The sequence below is a fragment of the Stegodyphus dumicola genome, chromosome 8 (genome assembly GCF_044657685.1).
Source record: "Stegodyphus dumicola isolate Sdum_Otavi_A_Nest chromosome 8, ASM4465768v1".
Taxonomy (NCBI): domain Eukaryota; kingdom Metazoa; phylum Arthropoda; class Arachnida; order Araneae; family Eresidae; genus Stegodyphus; species Stegodyphus dumicola.
In genome coordinates, this window is record NC_140775.1 from 51,407,132 (window position 1) to 51,427,898 (window position 20,767).

Here is a 20,767-nt window from a genome sequence, read left to right on the forward strand (position 1 = left end):
CTACGTATAGAGTGTATCTGCCCAGAAAATCTTATAATTGTTTACGGGATTCAAATTTAGAGAACCTGAAACCTATGCAACAGTATTCATCAAATTTTCTATATTATGTAAATTCTAATTTTCCACAGACACACAATTCTGATTTTGCACGGGCAACAGAAGATGTGTCGTGCTGTTGATAACTAACTTTAACGTAAACTGGAAAACGAATGGAACAGAAAACCAAGAACGGGAATCTCTCATTAGTTGTAATACATTTTACCATGATCGACCTAATGAATACATATTTGGATGTCTTAGGGATATAAGCGTTGTTTTTTTTTTTTTTTTACATCTCTTTGGAGTTATTTTTGTCTTATCACATAGGTAGTCGTATAAAACACATTCCGGGAATGATTTGAGTTTTGTAATCTATATATATTGATTGCATCGAGTGAACGTTTTAGTTCAGATATCGGGATATCAAATTATTTCCGCTTATTTGCCACATTTCTACACTTTTGAAGCTTTCTTCAGATGGTTTGTTTACTTTCACGATTCCAGCTAAAGATTTCGGTATGAGCAGTACCACTCTTCTGAATGAGGATAATAAATGTTGCAATAATCTAAATGCAGCCCAGTGAAATAGGAGTTATAACTAGTGGCGCCTATGAAGTATATTTATTTACTAAAAGCTTTTGTATATATGCCAGCATGTAAAATTAATTGGACGAGGCAAAAATTTCGTACAATAGACGCAGTTTAATGTGATTGCTGTTAATTTTATCATTCGGATGTTATCTCGCTCATTTGCATACGAAAACGTGGAAAATATATCGCTTAATGCGATCAACTAATCGGTTAATGGGATCAAAATACTGTAGAATGAAATTTACAAAAGTGAAGTAAAGTCGCCATACAAACGACACTCGCAAAACAAAAATGAAAATAGATTATAAATTTGCTAACTGATTCAGAAATGTCATTAAGTGAGGGATATTAAATTGCCAGACAACTTGATTTTGATTTTAGTCAATATTTTAATATCAAGCAGAAAGCAATCTTAATTGAGGGTAGACTTTGAATATCGATCTCGAGGAGGGTTGGACACAGGTCCATTTTCTTCTTCAGAAAAAAAAAATCTGCAGATTTTTTTTTTCCGAAAAAATTTCTGAAAAAAATCCACGGTATACTAAGATTGCTTTTTTTTAATCTAATATTAAATCTTATAGTATTAGCATGTCCCTATTCAGTCTGATTACATCAACAAACAATATAAACACGGCTACTTTTCCAAGTTTTATGAGCTCGTTTTTTCAATTTTTATGAAAATTTGCGTAAACCAGCAGTATAATGAAACTGGAATTTGTCATTTGCTCTCTGAAATAAATCTAAGCATACATCATGTGAAAAACTGTGAAGATGATTATGATGAAGTCGGTGAATTTCCTACGAATGCGGAGGTGAGGAAGCCCTCTGAGTATTGAAACTGGGGTTACAGTGTAAGTTAAATAATTTCCACTATGAGCAGTTCATAAGTGATCTTTTGGGTAACAGTTCATAAGTGATCTTTTGGGTAAAGACCTCCTGCATAATCAAAATGGTATGAAATTAAACATTTGTAAGTTTCTAACTATATTCTTATTAATTAAATTCGATGCTATATTTTGAGGGATATTGTTTTCATCGTTTAATAGTTTTATTCGTTTGTTTTTATCAAAATACTTGCAACGTGAACAAATGTGGTCACATTAAACGAGGCCTACTGTATCCAGAGACAATGTAACTAAATAACACCTCTCTTGGCCTTTAGACTAGAATACGAAAGACTATATTTCAATAATTTCAAAAATTTTAATTTTATGTTAATGTTTCAGGTATAATTTGATTGTACTGTTTTATTGATGAAAAGCAACAAAATAATATTTAGTACTTATTCCTAAATCTGAAATTTCAGTATTTTTAACCCAATAAACTTGTGATCTCTTGCAAGTAATCTATTTTAATACCGATTATAATATATTGCAATGAAATTCTTCGACTGCCCTAAATAAGTGTCACTTCATATTATCAAATTTTACTATTGTTATGTTTTTTAGATTGACATTACTCCTGTCTTGTTCAATGAAGTTCGAAACTTATCCTCATGACACCCAGGTCTGTTCTATGAAGATAGAAAGCTGTAAGTTACTTTTATTATCTGTGTTACCTAATGCCAGAGACCTTAATTTAATCTACACTCTTTTATTTTTTAAATGTTATGAGATGCGTTACATTTAAGTCAATACAACTAGATTAAAATTAATGAATCTTCAGTACCGTTAATGTAACAGTATTCGATTTAGATCAATTAGTTGTTTGTGACATCTTATAGATATGAAAATAAAATTAAAATTTATCTAATAAATATGTTATATAAATAATTACAAATTGTAAAATATGTAATAATGCTATAGATGATTCGAAAACTAGAAAAATAGATGCTGAGATACTTAAGATGGCGGTGAAGAAGGTGGCGTTGATTCAACGCAGTGTTATTTTATAATTAAAACTGGAATCATCATCATAGGTGCTCTACGCTCCCCACAATTTTAGGCAGCTTACATATCTTTAGACACAATAAACATCAGAGGAAAAAGATGCATGCTGACGAGCAGCAAGCGAAGTAGGGAAAAAAATGTGCTACGCAATAGTAATTAACAGTATTTATAGTCAGAGGTTTAATCTGATTGGATGAGAGCCATCCGCATTGCAGCATGATTTAAAAAAAAAAATTATGCAACGGACTAAATTTGAAAGACGCAGTCCAGAAAAAGCATTATAAACAATCCAGAACAGAAAGGTGAGATAGCCAAATTAAAATGAGTAATTGAAAGGAGTATTCCTAAATTAAAATTAGTAGTTTTTGTTCATGCTTCTATCTTACATATATATAGAAATATTTGTTAAATTTATAGAAATATTGTTTCATGTTACTGTAGTAAATTTCTTATTTATCATAACTAACGTCTGTATTATGACATGGTGATCGCATTTATAACGCTTTTTGTGACATTTAGACGCTTCTTGAGAATTCATCCACGCAGGTTATTCCTCGACTGAGAGACATGACATAAAAATTTCGGACTTACTTGCTTCGGATTGTGAGGATTTATTTATTTATTTTGACTAATAATTTCCAGTTAAAGCAGCTTTCCTTTCACTTTCCTTTTCACCCACGCTTTCCATGCCAGAATGCAAATTAGATAGTGCACGTATATTAGGATTAAGGTAGAAAGAAGAGCTTGTTTAAGCGAAGGTTTCGGAAGCTGATTTTATAGCGTGTTCTGCCTACTTAAGGCCACGTTGTTACCTTAACTTGTAGCGATTTGATTCTGTAGCGTTGAGTGCTTCTAGCTTTAGGTTTGACCCGCCGGCTCCGACGAGCTAGAGCCTTCCTGTGTGTTTAATTTATCCTGCGAGCCTTTAGGCTAGTCTTATTACATTTTATTTTAAATTCAACGTTACTTGTTTAAGTTAAGCCAGAAGTGTAACCCCAAGTGGGGTCGACTGTCAGTTCTTTGTAATCAAGTAAAAGGGCTTGTCTGTCTGCTATATAAGCTTAGAAGTTTAATAGCCTGCGGTATGTGCAATGTGATACTCAGCCAAAATATGCTTTAACATTAGATTCATGTTTAGTGTTGGTTGATAGTTTGTGAAATTTTCAGCTTTGGCTACTATTTGAAAACCATTCATTTCAGACGGTGTTTTGAAAAAAAAAAATTCCGGAAATTTTTTGTTTTTCATACAGTATATTCCATTCGGCATTGGAGATTTCATTCCTGTATTAGAAGTAGACTCTGGAAGATTTTCAATCTACTTGAGATTGTTACTTTCAAATTGTTCTTATTCTAATCACTAATATTATTTGCTGTTAGGCAAAACTATAGTCCTAAAAATCCACATATATGAAAGATTTTTGAAATAATAATCTCAGAATACAGAATTATGCATTTGTAAGTGGTTTACAGGGTTCATACCCACATTTTAGTTAAAAAAATAAGCACCTATAAGCACTTTTCAAGCACATTTTAAGGAAAAAATAAGCACCTGTCTAATTACATTATACACAACTGCATAACCTTAAAAGAATAATTAGACTTGTAATTTAAAATATGAGCAATGCAATATTTATTACGAGAATTAGCATTACCTCAACAATAGAAAACAATTAACTTTTTTTTAATTTTAAATGACAGTTCAATTTACAGAATTAGTGTACAATGAGAGAAAAAAAAACTATGCAGAACTAAACTATATTACAAAAATTAATGATGATTTTCATTTGAAAATATAGAAAATAAATAATAATAAGCCATATTAACTGTATTCGCTTGGCACCTAATAATATACAATTTATTTTTCCACTCATACTAATATTTAAATAATTTAACTTAAATCAAAATTCTGAGCATTTTCTAAATTTTCATTGCATAACAGTTTTCCTTTAACATATATCCCAAGTAATTTAAGTAAAAAAGAGGCACATTTCTGAAATCAGAAGACTGGAAATTTCCTCATTCAGTCATCCTTTAACAGTAAAAGCTTAACTAACCTATACTCGGAAATTCCCGAATATTCCAGATATTAACTGGAAAAAGAGGAGTGGGGGAGATTGTAGCCATTCTTTAGATTTAAATTTAGGCTAAATAAATGATGTTGACATTTCGACGTGTGCATAATATAAAAACCAACGGAACTGAGAAATATTCTGCTTAGAAAGCACAGTAAAACTCTTTTAAGTGTTCATAAACAAATCTCAGACTGAACATCAAAATTAATTATCAATGCAAAATACCGCAAACGTTATTGCGCAATACGTGCGGCGTAATTCTTCCATATGTGATATTACGCAATCGAAATCAACACCTGCCGGTATTCGAAGAATAAAGAACTAAATAAAGGAAAAGAAAGAGACTTACTAATCTGGGTGTTTCTGATTCCAAATTTCAACAGACTGTATTAAATTTCGGGAATAGAATCAATCTTCACTTGGGTTGGGTAGACCGCAAAAACTTTTAGTCCTATTCAATCCAGATTGGACAGTGACAAAAAAAAGTCCGCTGCTTCAATATTAGAGATTTTGCGGAGAAACTCCCAACCTCTGTACTGTATAATGTATTGGCAAAGAAAATGAAATTATTTTGACTATTCGATTACTTTCCTTTTATTTAAGCCATTCCGAATATTATTTCTTAGAAAGCTAATGTGTGTAAAAACACACCTATTTTTGGAAGTTTATCTATACTTCAGCAGTTACTGCATCTATATTATTATAAATATTCATACCTATGCTCATAATATAAGCATAACGATCATAATAAACACGAATATGAACTGACCACGCGGAACGAGAATGCAAATTATTAAAATCTTGATACAAATTCAAACGTGTGTAGTATTTGGGTGGGAGTAAAAAATACCGAATGCACCGGAATTTTCTACCGTTTTCGCAATTCTTTGACCAATAGAACGACGTCCACCTGTCTGTACTCTCGCGCGCACCATAGGTTACGTTAATGCAGAGGAAGGGAGAGAAAAGCAATTTCCGGGAGTATGATTCACCATCTGACGTTACATATAAGGAAGAAAAGTTGTTTATTTAGTTTCGGCTTTGGTACGGGGAAAAAATGCGCGTTCATTAAAAACAAAGGATTAAAAAAATGCACTAAAAGCAAAAAATAAGCACTAAAAACAAAAAAAACAAGGGCTTTGAAGAAAAAGTAAGCACCTATAAGGGCCTTTATATTTTATTTTCAAATATAAGGACTTATAAGCACTTGTAAGGACCGCTACGAACCTTGGGTCAATTTTGCACATCCCTTTAACATGAGGCAATATAAATTTGTTCTAAGTAATGAGAAATTTGGTAAATTAAAATTAATTTATTCATAGCAAACGACACAATTCATTATTACATAATGGTGCTTAAGCTAATTAATAACGTACAGCATCTTCAAAAATATTTTAAAAAAAGAGCGTTTTGGGGTACCTGAAGATGCGAAGATCATTTAATGTCGCAAAGTGGACTCTTAAATTTTACGCATGTGTAATAATCTAGCAATAAAATTAAGTTTGCATAAAGATAATGCGGATAAAAACTAAAGCTCAAGCATTTAATTCAGTAGGCATTACCAGGACTCAGAAGTGAAGAGGAAGCTGGACTTCTCCTTTGTAAATGCTGAACTTTCCATTTCAAGTAAATGCACGGTTAGGAGAGAATTTCATACTTGTTATCTTTAATCTCTGTTATTAATCTCAGGACGACTAGGGGGTAAGTTGGGCTTTCACTTTTCATTCAATCGGGATAACTCTTGCATTTTATAAATGCTATATTATTACAGTAAATATATACATATATACAAATCATTACGGAACATTCTTAACCTTAACCACATTCCCTCGCTTATTATTACATTAACAATCCCGAATTCTCGATTGCCATCGTGCGCCCCCTTTCGGCGGCTTTTCTAGAATGCCATCTATCGGCTGATAACATTCGATCATTCTGACCTGACAGTCGTCCCGATTGTTCGGAGTACAAATCAATTTTATAATTAATACATTTTTCTATTTCAACTCTTATACACAATACTTAACATACATATTACTAATACACTAAGAAGAATACACATTATACTAAAATTTGATATGATAATAAACTTACTGAAATATTTTCACATACATAAATTCACATGTTTTTTTATACATTAGCATAATAATCGAAATTTTCTGCAGATCATTACTAAATACGTGATATATATAAAATAACTCAATTTTTATCAGTCCTCAAATTATTCAAAACAAATGCACTAAAGTCTTTCAGCTACTGTTCAAATGTTCAAAATCAATTAATGTTCAAAAGTTCAAAATCAATTAATGTTCAAAAGTTCAAAGTTTCTTAAGTTTTCTATCAGCAAACACACGTAGATAAGCACACACACACAGAAAAAAAGGAAAGATCTCACCTTAATCACAGGGGAGAGCACTACCATCAGTTCTTACGAACAGATCTGATTGGATTCCGTCGAGGAATCAAGCTTGATAACTGGTCAGTATCTTGATCGTCGCGGTCGTCATCATCATCGTCAGAGCTGAGATCGCACCTCCATGGCTTCAGCTGGCTCTTATGAGCAGTGGTAGTGAAGTAGCCATTTGCTACTTCACTACCACTGCTCGATCTTCGATTCTTCGCTTCTAGTTGAGTTATTCTGTAGGTATCGCTAGGTTGTAAGGAAGTTTTACTAACGTTTATTTTATTTTAAATCTTTACTATCACTTCTTATTTTTTACTTCCGGCCAGAATTATAAGCGTTAAGGTTTTTATGCAAAGTTTGTCTGGCGAACGCCAAGTATTTAAGTTGTGGCTTTTTGCCAAGCGAGAGAGAGGAAGCAGTGAGTCGAAGCAGGCCGCTTACCTTAGAAGTTACGCAGTTGCTTGTTGCCTTCCAGGCCAGAGGTTTTAATCCTCTTGATAAAAATTGTAAACGTATTGTAGTGTTCACAGTTCTCTGTACTACATACGGCTTCATGTTATTATAAGGCCAATCTTCCACGTTTATTATTTTAAAGTTAAATTAGAGTTTAGTCTATTTTTATATTTTTACGTTAGACCCCAAGTAGCGGGTCTGTGTATTCCAAAGTACGGAAGTCATTGTAAATAGAGAAAAATAAAGGGTTTTGTATACCCTTCTTGTGTATCCTGTCTACTTCCCACAATTAGTGAACATAGCTTTAGTAAGCTCTCTGTTCCGAGTCAGGTCCTTGCATGTTCCCGAAGAAGGTTAGAAGGAACATTGATCCTGATAGTGGCGCCCAACGAAGAAGAATAACCATGGCCGAGTTTCAAGAAGAACCTGTGCTGCCTGTAGAAACGGCTCAGAATCCAGAAATGCCAGCTGCCGCCCTGGAAGGATTTGGTTACATCGTCCAGACCATGCGCGCTTCGATGAAACCAGAAGCAACATTTAATGGAAACTCACCGGTAACCACTTTTTTGGAAAAATTGGATGACCACTTCATGCTCTACCCCGTGCACGAATTTCAAAAAGTTACTTTAGCTAAAAGCGCTTTGAGGGGCCAAGCGCTTAACTGGTTCAAATGTATAGGCAGAAGTCTCTTGGGTCAAGCAGGAAGTCCCACCTGTACTTACGAGAATTTCAAGACTGCCCTAGTAAAAGCCTTCCCTGTTGTAAGGGATCGTGCGAAATTAGAAACGGAACTTTTCAGTATATATCAGCAAAGAATCGAAAACCTCTCAAGCTTTATTTTAAGAAACATTCACGTCTTCAAACTCTTGTATGGAAACCGTCCGGATCCTGAAATAATTCAAGTGATTTTGCCGAGGTTACTGCCCCAAGTGCAAGACTTTATTGAATTAAGAAATCCGACTACATTGGAAAAGTTATTTGAGCTAGCAATCCAGTTTGAAAGTAGAAGAACGGCGGACGTCGAAAGAAGACGCCAATATCAACAGCGAAATCAATTTGGTACGCCAAGACTACAGCAAACTCAAGCACACGGCTACGGAGGCAAAGCGAATCAGTGGGCAAAGAAACCCGAGCATTCAAAAACAGCCGGCGAACGTCGACGGTTCAATAGCAACCCAGGAAAAAAGTCTCAAGGCCAGTGGAAAAAGAAGGAAAGCATGGAAACAAAAAAGGATTTAAACTAAAACGGATTTCTGCTGACGGGTGGGTGCGGAAATCCGAAGGCCACGAAAACCCCTCTTCCTTCAAGTTAAATACAGTAATGGTGAAAAATTTGACTCTTCTGAAGATTGAAGTGTTGGTGAATAATATCCCAGCCACCGCACTCCTGGACACAGGCGCGCAGTGTTCCTGTATGGCAGAAGATTTTTTTAGGAAGTATTTTCGCAAATACCGCATATATAATTCGGATAATACCACAGTGTTAGCAGCGCAAGGAGAAAAATGTAAGTGCATAGGTAAAGTACCGTTGTATATCCGTATCAAGGACGAACAAGTAAAGGTGATGTTTTTTATAGTAAAGAATCTGCAAGCACATATAATCTTAGGAATAGATTTTCTTTCAGACGCACAAGCAACACTGGATTTTAATGAAGCGTCCCTTAAGCTGACAATGAAACCAGTTCGTGCAGAAAAGGCTGAACCGCCAAAGTTAAATCTTGACCACCTGCCTAATGACGAGCAAGGAAGAATCCGACAAGTGGTAAGTGAATTTGCTTCGTTATTTAGTGATATTCCAGGATTTACTCAGGTTACTAACCATAGTATTGACACCGGAGATTCAATGCCAGTTCGTCAAAAACCATACCGGTATGATAAGAATAAGGAAAAAATTATAGAATGGCATATTACCGATATGCTACGTAAAAAGATCATAACGCCAGTCTCAAGTAGTTATGCTAGCCCGGTGGTTTTATGTAAGAAAAATAATGACTATCCTTTGACGCATCCAAAAAGGTGGAGATTCGCTATTGATTACCGTAAATTAAACTCCATAACTAAATATCCGGTATATCCGTTACCGATCATTGAAGAAATTCTAAGGAACATAAAATCAAACAAATTTCTGACGACTTTAGACTTAACGACTGGTTATTTTCAAATAGGGGTTAGGCCTGAGGACGTGCCTAAGATTGCTTTTATAATCAAGTCTGGCACTTATCCATTTTTGCGTATGCCGTTTGGCCTTTCAGGGGCCGCGGCAATATTTCAGCGATGCATGGACATTGGGTTATAACCTGTTCTTTGAAAGTCCACATTTATCTATTTAGACGATATTATTACTAGTGATAATCTCGACCAACATGTACAGGATTTAAGACAGGTGTTTTCTTTATTAAATGAAGCCGGTCTAAAAGTTAATGTCGAAAAGTGCAAATTTGTAGCCCCTGAATTAAAATATTTAGGTTACAAGATATCTCAGGACGGAACAGAGACAGACGAATCAAAAATAATCGCTGTACAAAAGTATCCGACTCCAAACACGGCAAAGAAGCTCTCTTCTTTTCTAGGAATTTGTTCATATTATAGGTCCTTTATAAAAGATTTTGCAGCTATCGCTGAGCCATTGTTAAAATTAAAAAGGAAAAAGGCAAGATTCTCGTGGACGGCCGAAGCCAATAGTGCTTTCGAAAAATTAAAACAAGCATTAACGCAAGCCCCTGTGTTGAAATTTCCTGAAAAGGATGAGAATTTAGAAATTTCAGCGGATGCTTCGGATTATGCGGTAGGAGCGGTACTTTCGCAAAATCAGCAGCCCGTGGCATTTTTTAGCCGAACTTTAAATCAAACACAAAGAACCTATTCCGCGACCGAGAGAGAGGCACTTGCAGTTCTGTTAGCAGTGCAAAAGTTCCGAGTCTATTTTGGAAAGGCGCCAATAACAGTGTACTCTGATCATGCGGCGGTAACTAGATTGTACTCAGGGAAAAATTTATCCCCAAGGTTAATAAGATGGGCACTCAAGCTGCAAGAATATAATCTGGTAATCAAGCATACCCCCGGAAAGGAAAATAACGTAGCAGATGCCCTATCAAGAATTAAAATAGATGAACAAGGTAATACCGTAAAGGTGGCAATGCTCACAGCATGTACAATTAATTCCCGAGAAACTGTAATAACCGAATTGGGTAAGGATCCTGAGTTTGGAAGCATTTATGAGTATTTGAAGGATCCTGAAAATTTTAGCCACCAAGATATTGTGGCGATAAGAAATAGGGCGGCCCATTACGAACGAATAGATGGTCTATTATTCTATACAAAAACTACGAATTCCAACAACGAATTTCGACCTGTTATCCCAGCTAGTCTTAGATTAAATATCCTGCAGGAGCTCCATGACAGCCCTTTAGCTTCTCATGCTGGTATTCGAAAAACTATCCAACGCGTACGCGAGGCAGTCTACTTTCCTGAACTGCAAAAGTTAGCAAGAGCGTATGTCCAGTCCTGCCCAACATGTCAAGCAGTTAATTATATTAATTTCCGCCCGGCCGGGTTTCTAAATAGTATAAAATCCGAATTTCCAAATGAAATAATTGGCATCGATTTATTGGGCCCTTTCCCAAAAAGTCAGTTAAATAAAAGTCGCTATCTTCTTGTTATGGTTGATCATTTCTGTAAATGGACCGAAATTGTTCCCTTAAAACGAGCCTCCGCGAAATTAGTTACTGATTCTATTTTAAATAAATATATTTTAAAATACGGGGCGCCCCTAAAAGTTATATCGGATAATGGTCCTCAATTTGTAAGTAATATATTTGAAGACATGTGCCAAAAACTGGGCATACGTCATTTAAAAATGGTCCCGTATCGGCCGCAATCAAATATAGCGGAACGGGTCAATAGAAATATAGTGAAAATTATCCGTAGTTATGTTAAAAATTTTCATAAAAGCTGGGATAACTATGTCAATGAATTTGCTTTCGCCCTTAGGACCGCAAAACATGATACAACGGGCAAAACTCCTGCTGAGTTATTTCTAGGCAGAAAGATTATAACGCCGTTAGATAAATTATTTTATGTGCAACAAAGACCCCCAGAGTTTAAAATGGGTGATATAGAAAAACTAATTAAGAAAGCAAAGAAGAATACTGAAGTAGCACAGAGAAAACAGAAATTATATTACGACTTGAAACGACGGGGAGTAACTTATAAAGTAGGGGATGAAGTTTTAAAAATTAAGCATTCACTTTCTTCAGCACCAGAAGATAAGACTGCCAAGTTTTTTCCACGATTTAAAGGACCATATGTTATAGAAAAAATAACTCACGCTGTAGTAGTGTTAAAAGCCAAAAATGGTGAAACCTGCTCCGCAAACATTGATCAAATCAAACCCTACTTTGATCGTAATAAAATGCAAATATTTTCAGATCTTTTGCAGGATCCGGCACGGCAGACACCGCAGGCACAAGCTCCAGAGGTGAAAAACGACAAGTACAAGGGCAAGCCATTAAGAGGCTGGAGCAAGTGAAAAGAAAATTTCCCCGCGGAAAAATTGAAGGTAGCAAGAAAAAGAAGTCGTTCCACCGTCCAGAAAAGAGAGTTCACGAACACCCCCAGAATGAAGAAGGGAGAAGGACGACGTATGTGAAGAGAACCAGGAGAAATGACGGCAACTATAACCCGGCTCTAAAACGGAAGATCTACTCATCCGACAGGACTCTCCGCAGCAAATGTCGCCGAACTGCGGAAGGGCCATCAATGGCGGAGGAAAAGTTACAAGGAAAATTTGAACGGCCAGCAACGAGGTCCAAGCAGGAACACGAAAGAAGTTTCCCGGTTCCGCCAAGACCAGCTGCCATCAAACGGCCAAGACCACAAGCAGAGGAGAAATAGAAGGTATTCAAGGGTGACCGAACTGGTGAAAAAAGGAAGCTTCCAGAGGAAGGCACTGAAGGGCGAGCCCGTACAAGAAGGAGGATAAATCAAACAACTATCTGCAATACCTTTAAGGACTGGGCCCAGAAAAGGATGTCCGAATATCACAAAGATAAGTAAAATTTTATGTTACTTTGCAAACTTAAGTTAATCTTTCATTCTTACTGCAAGTGACAGATTTCAAGAAGTTTTACCTCATGCGAGGTCTACCTTTATCGCCAAAAGGGCGAGAAATGAGTTGTTACCGATTTTGGTATTATGTTTTTCAATTACTCGCGCGTAAAACTAAAGTTGATGTATAATAGCGTTGTGTAAAGACTTAAATATTGTAAAAAGTTATTGTATAAATTTTATTTAAAACATTCTAGCAAGAAAGAAGTTTTAGTCTGAAAGACTTTTTGAAATGTAGTATTTGAATGTAGAAAGAATTGGCACTTGCTTTGAAAAGAATAGAAGTTAACAATGTACTACTAATGTATGTTTTCAAATGTGTAAAATTAACGGCATGTTGATATGTTCTTATATACAATGTGAACTGTTATTTTAAATGTTAAGAAATACCGTGATATGGTAAAAGTGAATGTAAAAATTTTTCTTATTCGTGTGACTGTAAAAAGACTAAATCATGGTGAATATGTGTTAAAGGTTGAACGATGTAGTTAGGCTCTCTGACGCTACACTTCAGAGTTAAACACTTTCAGAATAGTACCTCAGGGTTTAGAGTTGAAATTAGGGTGTGTTACGAGGTCTTGTTATGTTGAATTTTAACACGTTAGTGTTTTGATTGTAGGAGGAAGTGTGGAACACGTAGACAGAAACACATTCGTGTTTGGTGTTCTTTTACAACACATGTCAGAGAGCACGGGGAGAGATAATTAAAATAGTCATGAATGAAATAAGAATGTTAAGTGAAATATAATTATGCATGTTACTTGCCATTTCATTGTGTAACATTTCATTAAACTAGTTTTCCTTCCAGATCTCTGGAAGGAACCAAATTTGAATAAGAGCTCCTGTTTGGATGCAGTACAGATGAAAAAAAATTGTATCCTGGGAATAATAAAATATCCTGGGAGCTGCTATTGTAAAAACAAATTTCTTTCTTTTAAATTTCTAGTTTCTAGCGAAAAATATTTGTAAAAGATTGGCCTCGCGTTAGATTCTAGAGCTAAAAGTTTTCAACAAGGTCGTTTTAGACCTCAGTTTCAAACTAATTAACTCTGGCGGGAAGTATGTAAGGATCTTAAGTTTTACTAACGTTTATTTTATTTTAAATCTTTACTATCGCTTCTTATTTTCTACTTCCGGCCAGAATTATAAGCGTTAAGGTTTTTATGCAAAGTTTGTCTGGCGAACGCCAAGTATTTAAGTTGTGGCTTTTTGCCAAGCGAGAGAGAGGAAGCAGTGAGTCGAAGCAGGCCGCTTACCTTAGAAGTTACGCAGTTGCTTGTTGCCTTCCAGGCCAGAGGTTTTAATCCTCTTGATAAATTGTAAACGTATTGTAGTGTTCACAGTTCTCTGTACTACATACGGCTTCATGTTATTATAAGGCCAATCTTCCACGTTTATTATTTTAAAGTTAAATTAGAGTTTAGTCTATTTTTATATTTTTACGTTAGACCCCAAGTAGCGGGTCTGTGTATTCCGAAGTACGGAAGTCATTGTAAATAGAGAAAAATAAAGGGTTTTGTATACCCTTCTTGTGTATCCTGTCTACTTCCCACAATTAGTGAACATAGCTTTAGTAAGCTCTCTGTTCCGAGTCAGGTCCTTGCATGTTCCCGAAGAAGGTTAGAAGGAACATTGATCCTGATAAGGTAATATTTCCGTTATTATAAATGGCCCTCGATATTTCGGCTGTGTTTTGGTAGGTTGACCTGCAGCCCTAGAAACACGTCTCATCACAACTATTTCTTCCTCGCTCAAATATTAGTGTACGACACCTCTTCCCATGGAATCTCTTTTTCATTTTCACTTGCTGTTCTTCAATTCTTTCTCGCGCTTGCTCTTGGATTTCTCGCGGGTCTTTCCATGCATCTGAATCTTCATCTGCTAACTTCTTAAGTATTCCATCATTAAATCTGAGAGAATACCCATATAGCATTTCAAATGAAGTCTTATTTGAAGTTTTGTTTACAATGTTGTTAAGATTTATTTCCGTCTCTTTTATTTTTGAATCCCAATCTCCGTGTTGTTTATCCGTCAAACTTTATCGTCAATTATCGTTCCTAAAATTGTTCTGCTGACGTGCTCTACCATACCATTGGTTTGGGGGTGTTTGGTAGAATTCAAAGTATGATGTGTTCCGTTATCTGTACAATACTGCTTAAATTGGTGAGAAGCAAAAAAAGATACTCTATCACTTATTATTCGTTCCGGTAGTCCAAAACCATTAACAAAATTCTTCAAAGACTGTAAAACATTTTTAGCACTAGTATTATTAACTGCAAAAATTCTCACGAACCTAGTCATGTTATCAATTATCACTAATAATTCTTGATTACTTCTTGAACTCTTTACGAAAGGATCCATGTGAACAATAGCAAACGGTCTTTTACCAAGTTTTATGGAATGTAACAGTCCTTATTGCTTGCCACCTGTCGCTTTATTCATAAGGCACTCAATACATGCTGATATATGTCTTCATACCTATCGTTTCATGCTTGGGAACCAATATAATTCCTTAATTTTGCTAACTGTTCTAGCCACAGAAAAGTGACCAAATAAATCATGGAATTTCACCACTACACTCTTCCTCATGCTTTTAGGAATCACACTACACCAACGAGCTATTTGAGGATTTGTAGTCTTCTTCGCATTCATATATAGTAGAGCTTGACAGTCAGTAATAATTGTAAATCTTATGCCGATTAAGAACTGTCTTAACCTGTCCAACGTCCATACGATGGCCATTAACTCTAATTTGCTGGAATGATACTTTTCCCCTGCTTCTGTTGTTTTCTTGCTGACGCAATAAATTCATCTTCATCACGTTGTATTAGCATTCCGCTGAAACCTTCTGCACTTGCATCACAATGAACTTCAGTAATATTTAGTATGGGGGACCTTGTACCTACCCTATACCGCTTGAAAATCCTATACCCCCGCTTTGAAAAGATTTTTAATTGTGTTGTTTTACCTAAGATTTTATACGGAATAGGAGCCTGGGGCGCCAGGGCAGGAGAGATGGTTAGACTACGGAACAAGTTAAACATGTTGCAGAGAGGCTGGATGCTGGCAGTTACAAGAGCCTTTCGCACGGTCTCCACCGAGGTTGTCTGTGTTCTTGAGGGCATTCCGCCCCTCTCGTTCTATTATAAATTTTATTATCAAAAGTTTTTATTATTGAATAACTTGGTTAATAATATACAATTGGAAGAAATCAGTATTCAAAGTGATGCTTTTCAATATTTTTATGAAGATAATATATATCCTAGAGATAAAATTTCTATTAGGTATGACTGTAATTATTTGAAATCTCAAGAGATAGATGTGTATACTGATGGCTCAGGACTCGAGGGCGGTGTTGGTTGCGCATTTGTTGTTTTCTTTTACGGAGACGAAATCTTTAATAATAGGACTAAATTACGTAATACGAATTCCGTGTACCAAGCAGAGATGTACGCCATTTACGATGCCTTTGGTTGGATAGATAGGACTCTGAAAGTTAAATACAGTATAAATGTTTATTCAGACGCAATGTCTGTATTACAAGCTCTCTCGGGTCCTGGGCATAAAATTTCAAACATAACCTGGGCATAAAACATAAAGATTCTATATAAGCGTTTAAGGGGCATTCATAATATTAAATTTCACTGGATGAAAGCACTCGTGCGACAAGAAGGGAACGAGAGGGTGGATGCCTTATCAAAGTCTGCCGCCATTGATGAGGATATTTACATTTCATTATACTAACCTTTTTTGTTACTCGGTTCCTGGAGTTTTTGGATTTCCAGAGTTTGTACTCTAATTTTTAAGGGATTAAATCTATTTTTGTTATATTGTTTTGAGCACGGCTGGATCGCTAGCTCCTCGTTTGTTGTTGGACGGTCAAGTTCCCTTACTGGTCATAAGATTGAGGTACTCTTAGTCAGGTGGGCTGTAGGCTGCGCCCCTTACTTTTACCGCTTGAGCGGCCAAAAAATACAACTTTGTTAAAACGGCCACCCATAAGCCTTTGACGCTAATTTAAGATTAATTGGTTAAGGAAAAGTAACTCGGGCACTTACGTATTAATGCATCTGTCTTAACAGAAGTCACCAAATTTTCAGAATGTGCTTAATTCTGGCAATAATGCTCATAACAGAACTTCAGTCGAGTAACGCCGTCATTTTCGTAAGCATTCTTTTTTGTTGTGCTCCATGTTCCAATGGTTTTTATGAAAAAACTTGTATATTTTTTGCCTTAAACTTAGTTTTGAAATATGAGCGAGCAATTTACAAGTAATGGAAAGAACTGCGCAAAATTTCCGCCAGAATACAGAATTTTGCGAATGATTTTCTAGATGAAACACGTTTCTTAGATATGGCGTTTGCCAAGGTTTGTAGGAAGCCGAATCTCCGCAATTCTATGATAATTTTAAGCGAAAACAGATCGCTGTGGGCTTGCGAAGAAGAATATCCCAAACAAATTACAGAAAAATTTGAAGAAGAATGTAAGTGTTGTATTTTTAATGTATCGTGCAATCCTTATTTAATAATTAAAATCTGTATTTTAAATTACTAAAGTACACTGCTGGACATTAAAATTGCAACTCCATGAAGGAAAGCAAATGTAAAAAAGATATTTATTGTGCGTAAGCAGTATGGCATTAAGACAAAATGATTAAATTTGTAAGCAGTTTGGGGATCTACATGGGTGCGAAATTAGTAGAAACAGCTGCCACCCCTGGCAGCTAAAACGGCCCTTACCCGGTTAGGCGTGGAGTCGGACTGGGCTTGGATGACACAAAAAGCCAACTCATCCCATGTTGCTTCAAGTCTATACCACACTTCAAAAACCGTATTAGCTGGAGCAAGTTAGCGAGTCAGTATCTCCGCAAGCCATGACCAGGTGTTTTCAACGGGTAACAGAACTGAAGACCATGCACACCAGGGCAGTAATCGAATACTCTGTGTATCGAGGATGGTCAGAACACGACGGGCGACATGTGGTTTTGCATTATCTTGTTGGAAGATGGTGTGTGGCAGACGTCGAAGATAGGGCACAACCACTGGACGTAAGATGTCAGAAATATATCAATCTGCGTTCAAATTACTGTCTATATGAACTAGAGATGTGTGTGCTGTCTACCCAATGGCTGCCCAAACCATCATATTATGTGCAGAGCCCTATGCCGATATGCAAGCAGGCGACGTGCAGTCTCCTCAGAGCCTCCAGACTCGTATGCGGCTATCAGAATACTGCACGTAGATCTAGAATTCGGTCTGAAAAGACGCACCATACAAGCGGATACTGAGCGTGCTGCAAACATGCCCATGTCCTGACTAATGGTCTGTGATGTGGTTCTACGTTTTTGCAGGCCTAACCTCACAAAATGTCTGTCCTCTCAGGCGTTACTCATGGAAGGGCGTTGAGATTCTGTATGTCGTTCACTATGATCCTCAGTACCCCATTGATTCCACATTCGCATGACAGGGATTGGATGTCGACTAGTGTTACCGGCGATATCACGGAACGATAATCGGCACTTCTATAGGCAACGATACTGCCTCTATCAAATTCTGACACTTGCTGGTAAGCATTTATTATTATTATTCGAGGCACAGCACGATACTCTGAGCAAACTCCGACATTACAAAGCGCTTTCCGAATGAGAAATCCACTACACAGCTTTTCCTTTATGCAGTGCTTTATATGTAGTTCCTTTCCCCTGATTCGTCTAAATGCGCTGAAATACTAATTATTTGCATATCCCAACCTCTTCTTCCTTTCAAGTGCTTCTGACGTTCGTATGATCATTTCTTCCTAATGCTGCAATTTTAATGGCCAGTAATGTATATTTTCTTTTCTTATGTTGATAATACTCGTATTTACCAACTTATGATAAAAATCGATAGTATGGGAATCTTTCTAAAAAAAAGGCCACCAAAACCACCAAGTTGTACTTGATAAGTAATTTCTACTTTTCATCTGTAAAAATCTTCCACTTGCCTCGAGGTGGTTGCGAAGTGGATGTAAGTACCATAATTCGAGGACTAGCTACCTATAGGACATGATGCCTTCGTGGAGAACGTATTAAAAGAAACGAGCTTGTATTCACACTACTCATGGGAAAAATTACAAAGCAGACAGCTTTTTCACTGGAATTGGGATCCAGCATAAACTATTAGTGCTCAGTGACCGTTAGTTGCACCTGGTCATAATGGAAGCTTTCACGGTTCAAGCTGGGTGATTAATATTCCCATTTTCGGGGACTAAGCACGATAGCTACTTTAACAAAGTAGAAAATTTGCAAAAAGGAATGCGTTTTTCAATAATTTATAGAAAATTTCAGTCGAAGTTTCACGACAGAATTGCGTACAGATATCAGTTTATTGTATCAGCATTCCATTAGATGGTACAATCGTTCATCATGTATCATGTGACGTAGTGCGCAAAATATAAATAATAAAAATATATTTTCTTCTTCAAAACTCAATAAAATGGAATCCACTGCTGTTTTCAATGCAAGTTTTGATTAATCTCCCCGGACCTCCTACAAGCAGAAAATTTGTCTGCGAATAACACAAAAAACATAAATGTGCAGACGGTTTGCTCAGTCAGTAATGTCCCGGGTGACATGTTGAGCTTTGAGAAATCGGGTATAATTCATTCCATGCAAATTTCAGTTATTGCAGCATTTACATTAGCTATTATATATTAAAGCAAAAAGGCTACGTTGTTTCCTAAATTATCATTTTGTCTACTGAATCACGTAACATCTAGTGATCGTCCATGTCACTAAACGAAATTCGGGAAAAAACCTCATTTCTATATGCATATGTAACTTCACGTTTCATCACGAAATCTTTCACTGCAATATTTTTATAAATAGTTGGGACTATACTTTTTTTTGTATTAACCCTATATATTAAATTTTATTAGCAGCCAGTCTAAGATTATGAGTTATGAGTATTGCTTTCAAAAACACAATACTGCCACTTGTAATTTACAGAATTAAACCTTCTTTACTTCTTTGTATGAATATCTAACAGTTCTAGTTTAAATAAACTAGTTAACTCATTTGCATTTACTAAGTAGTTACTCATTTCCTAATTTAAATTATACTCGCTAACAGAATACCATAATAAGATCCTTAACAGCTAATTTTCTCTAGCAGCAGAATTCCCTACTTCTTGCGAGCAAGTTCTTTTTTCTCTTTTTGTCACCCAATTATTTCCACTATTTTAATACGTAAGGAAGTCGAAGTAGAAGTCCTTAATGTAAATAATATATTAACTGTTTGTTAAAATAATATCTTGCAGTGTAAATGAAATGGAAATACTGTGAAATTTTAGTTGAAAAATTAATTAGCTTTTTACGTTAATCAGTGGAACAAACAATTAAAAATGCTTAAAGTTCTTTTAATAATTGTTTAGAATTTGCGATTCGTAAATATGTACAGTAAAATGAGAATTCGTACATTCTCAAATTTATGGCTCGAAAAGAATTTATTATGTACCATGAAAATGAACATTTAATTTGTTAAAATCCTTTCAAAAGCCTAACTTTAATGAAACAATTATATTATTCTAAAATAAAATTTAAAATTTTCAACTAAAAGTATCATTTTTTAACTCTGCTCCACCCATGAAGACAGTGACAGAATCTAGAGCCCCTAATTTCAGGAGCCCCCAAACATCCTATAATTTTTAAAAATGGCATTTTTCTCCTCCAAAAACTACGAAATTTGAAGTCAGACGGGAACTAAAGGAATATGCTTAACCCTTCTAGGTGCTTTAAATGGTTTTTTTCATGTATGATTTAGTGTACCTTATTTTTTTATCGAAAATGAAGATCGAAGCATATATGATAAAAAAAATGTTACTATATGACAGTTTAAACTGAATCTAAGTTTTGCTAAATCTGTCTATTGTAATCCGTTAAGGATTTTCGTTGTGAAAGTTTTTCTCACTTGCATGCAGAAGTACCATCTCACTGCACCGCACGGTAGAATTTCAAGTTGTTCACCAAATATGGTTTTTAAAACTTTAATTAAATCCCGCAACATTCTTTAGAAAGTATAACAGGTTTTTAGAACCTCAGAGTGAGAAATTCGAGGTTGTGCCAGAATACCTACATTGTAAAAACTCTCTAAAATGTGTAGTCAAAGAAAATGTAGATAAAGCTAGCTATTGCGAAAAATACGCACGGAAATCCTTCGTTCAGTGTTATACTTTTCC

At 35.8% G+C, this 20,767-nt stretch overlaps 1 protein-coding gene across 1 annotated transcript in view; it reads left to right on the forward strand.

The window, feature by feature from the left end:
• LOC118183420 (glycine receptor subunit alpha-2-like) overlaps window positions 1-20,767 on the forward strand; it is a 440,072-nt gene that overhangs the window by 410,221 nt on the left and 9,084 nt on the right. Inside the window, exon 7 of the mRNA XM_085821849.1 lies at window positions 2,079-2,161. Within this exon, the coding sequence (XP_085677975.1) occupies window positions 2,079-2,161 (83 nt within the window). The remainder of the gene's footprint in view (window positions 1-2,078; window positions 2,162-20,767) is intronic.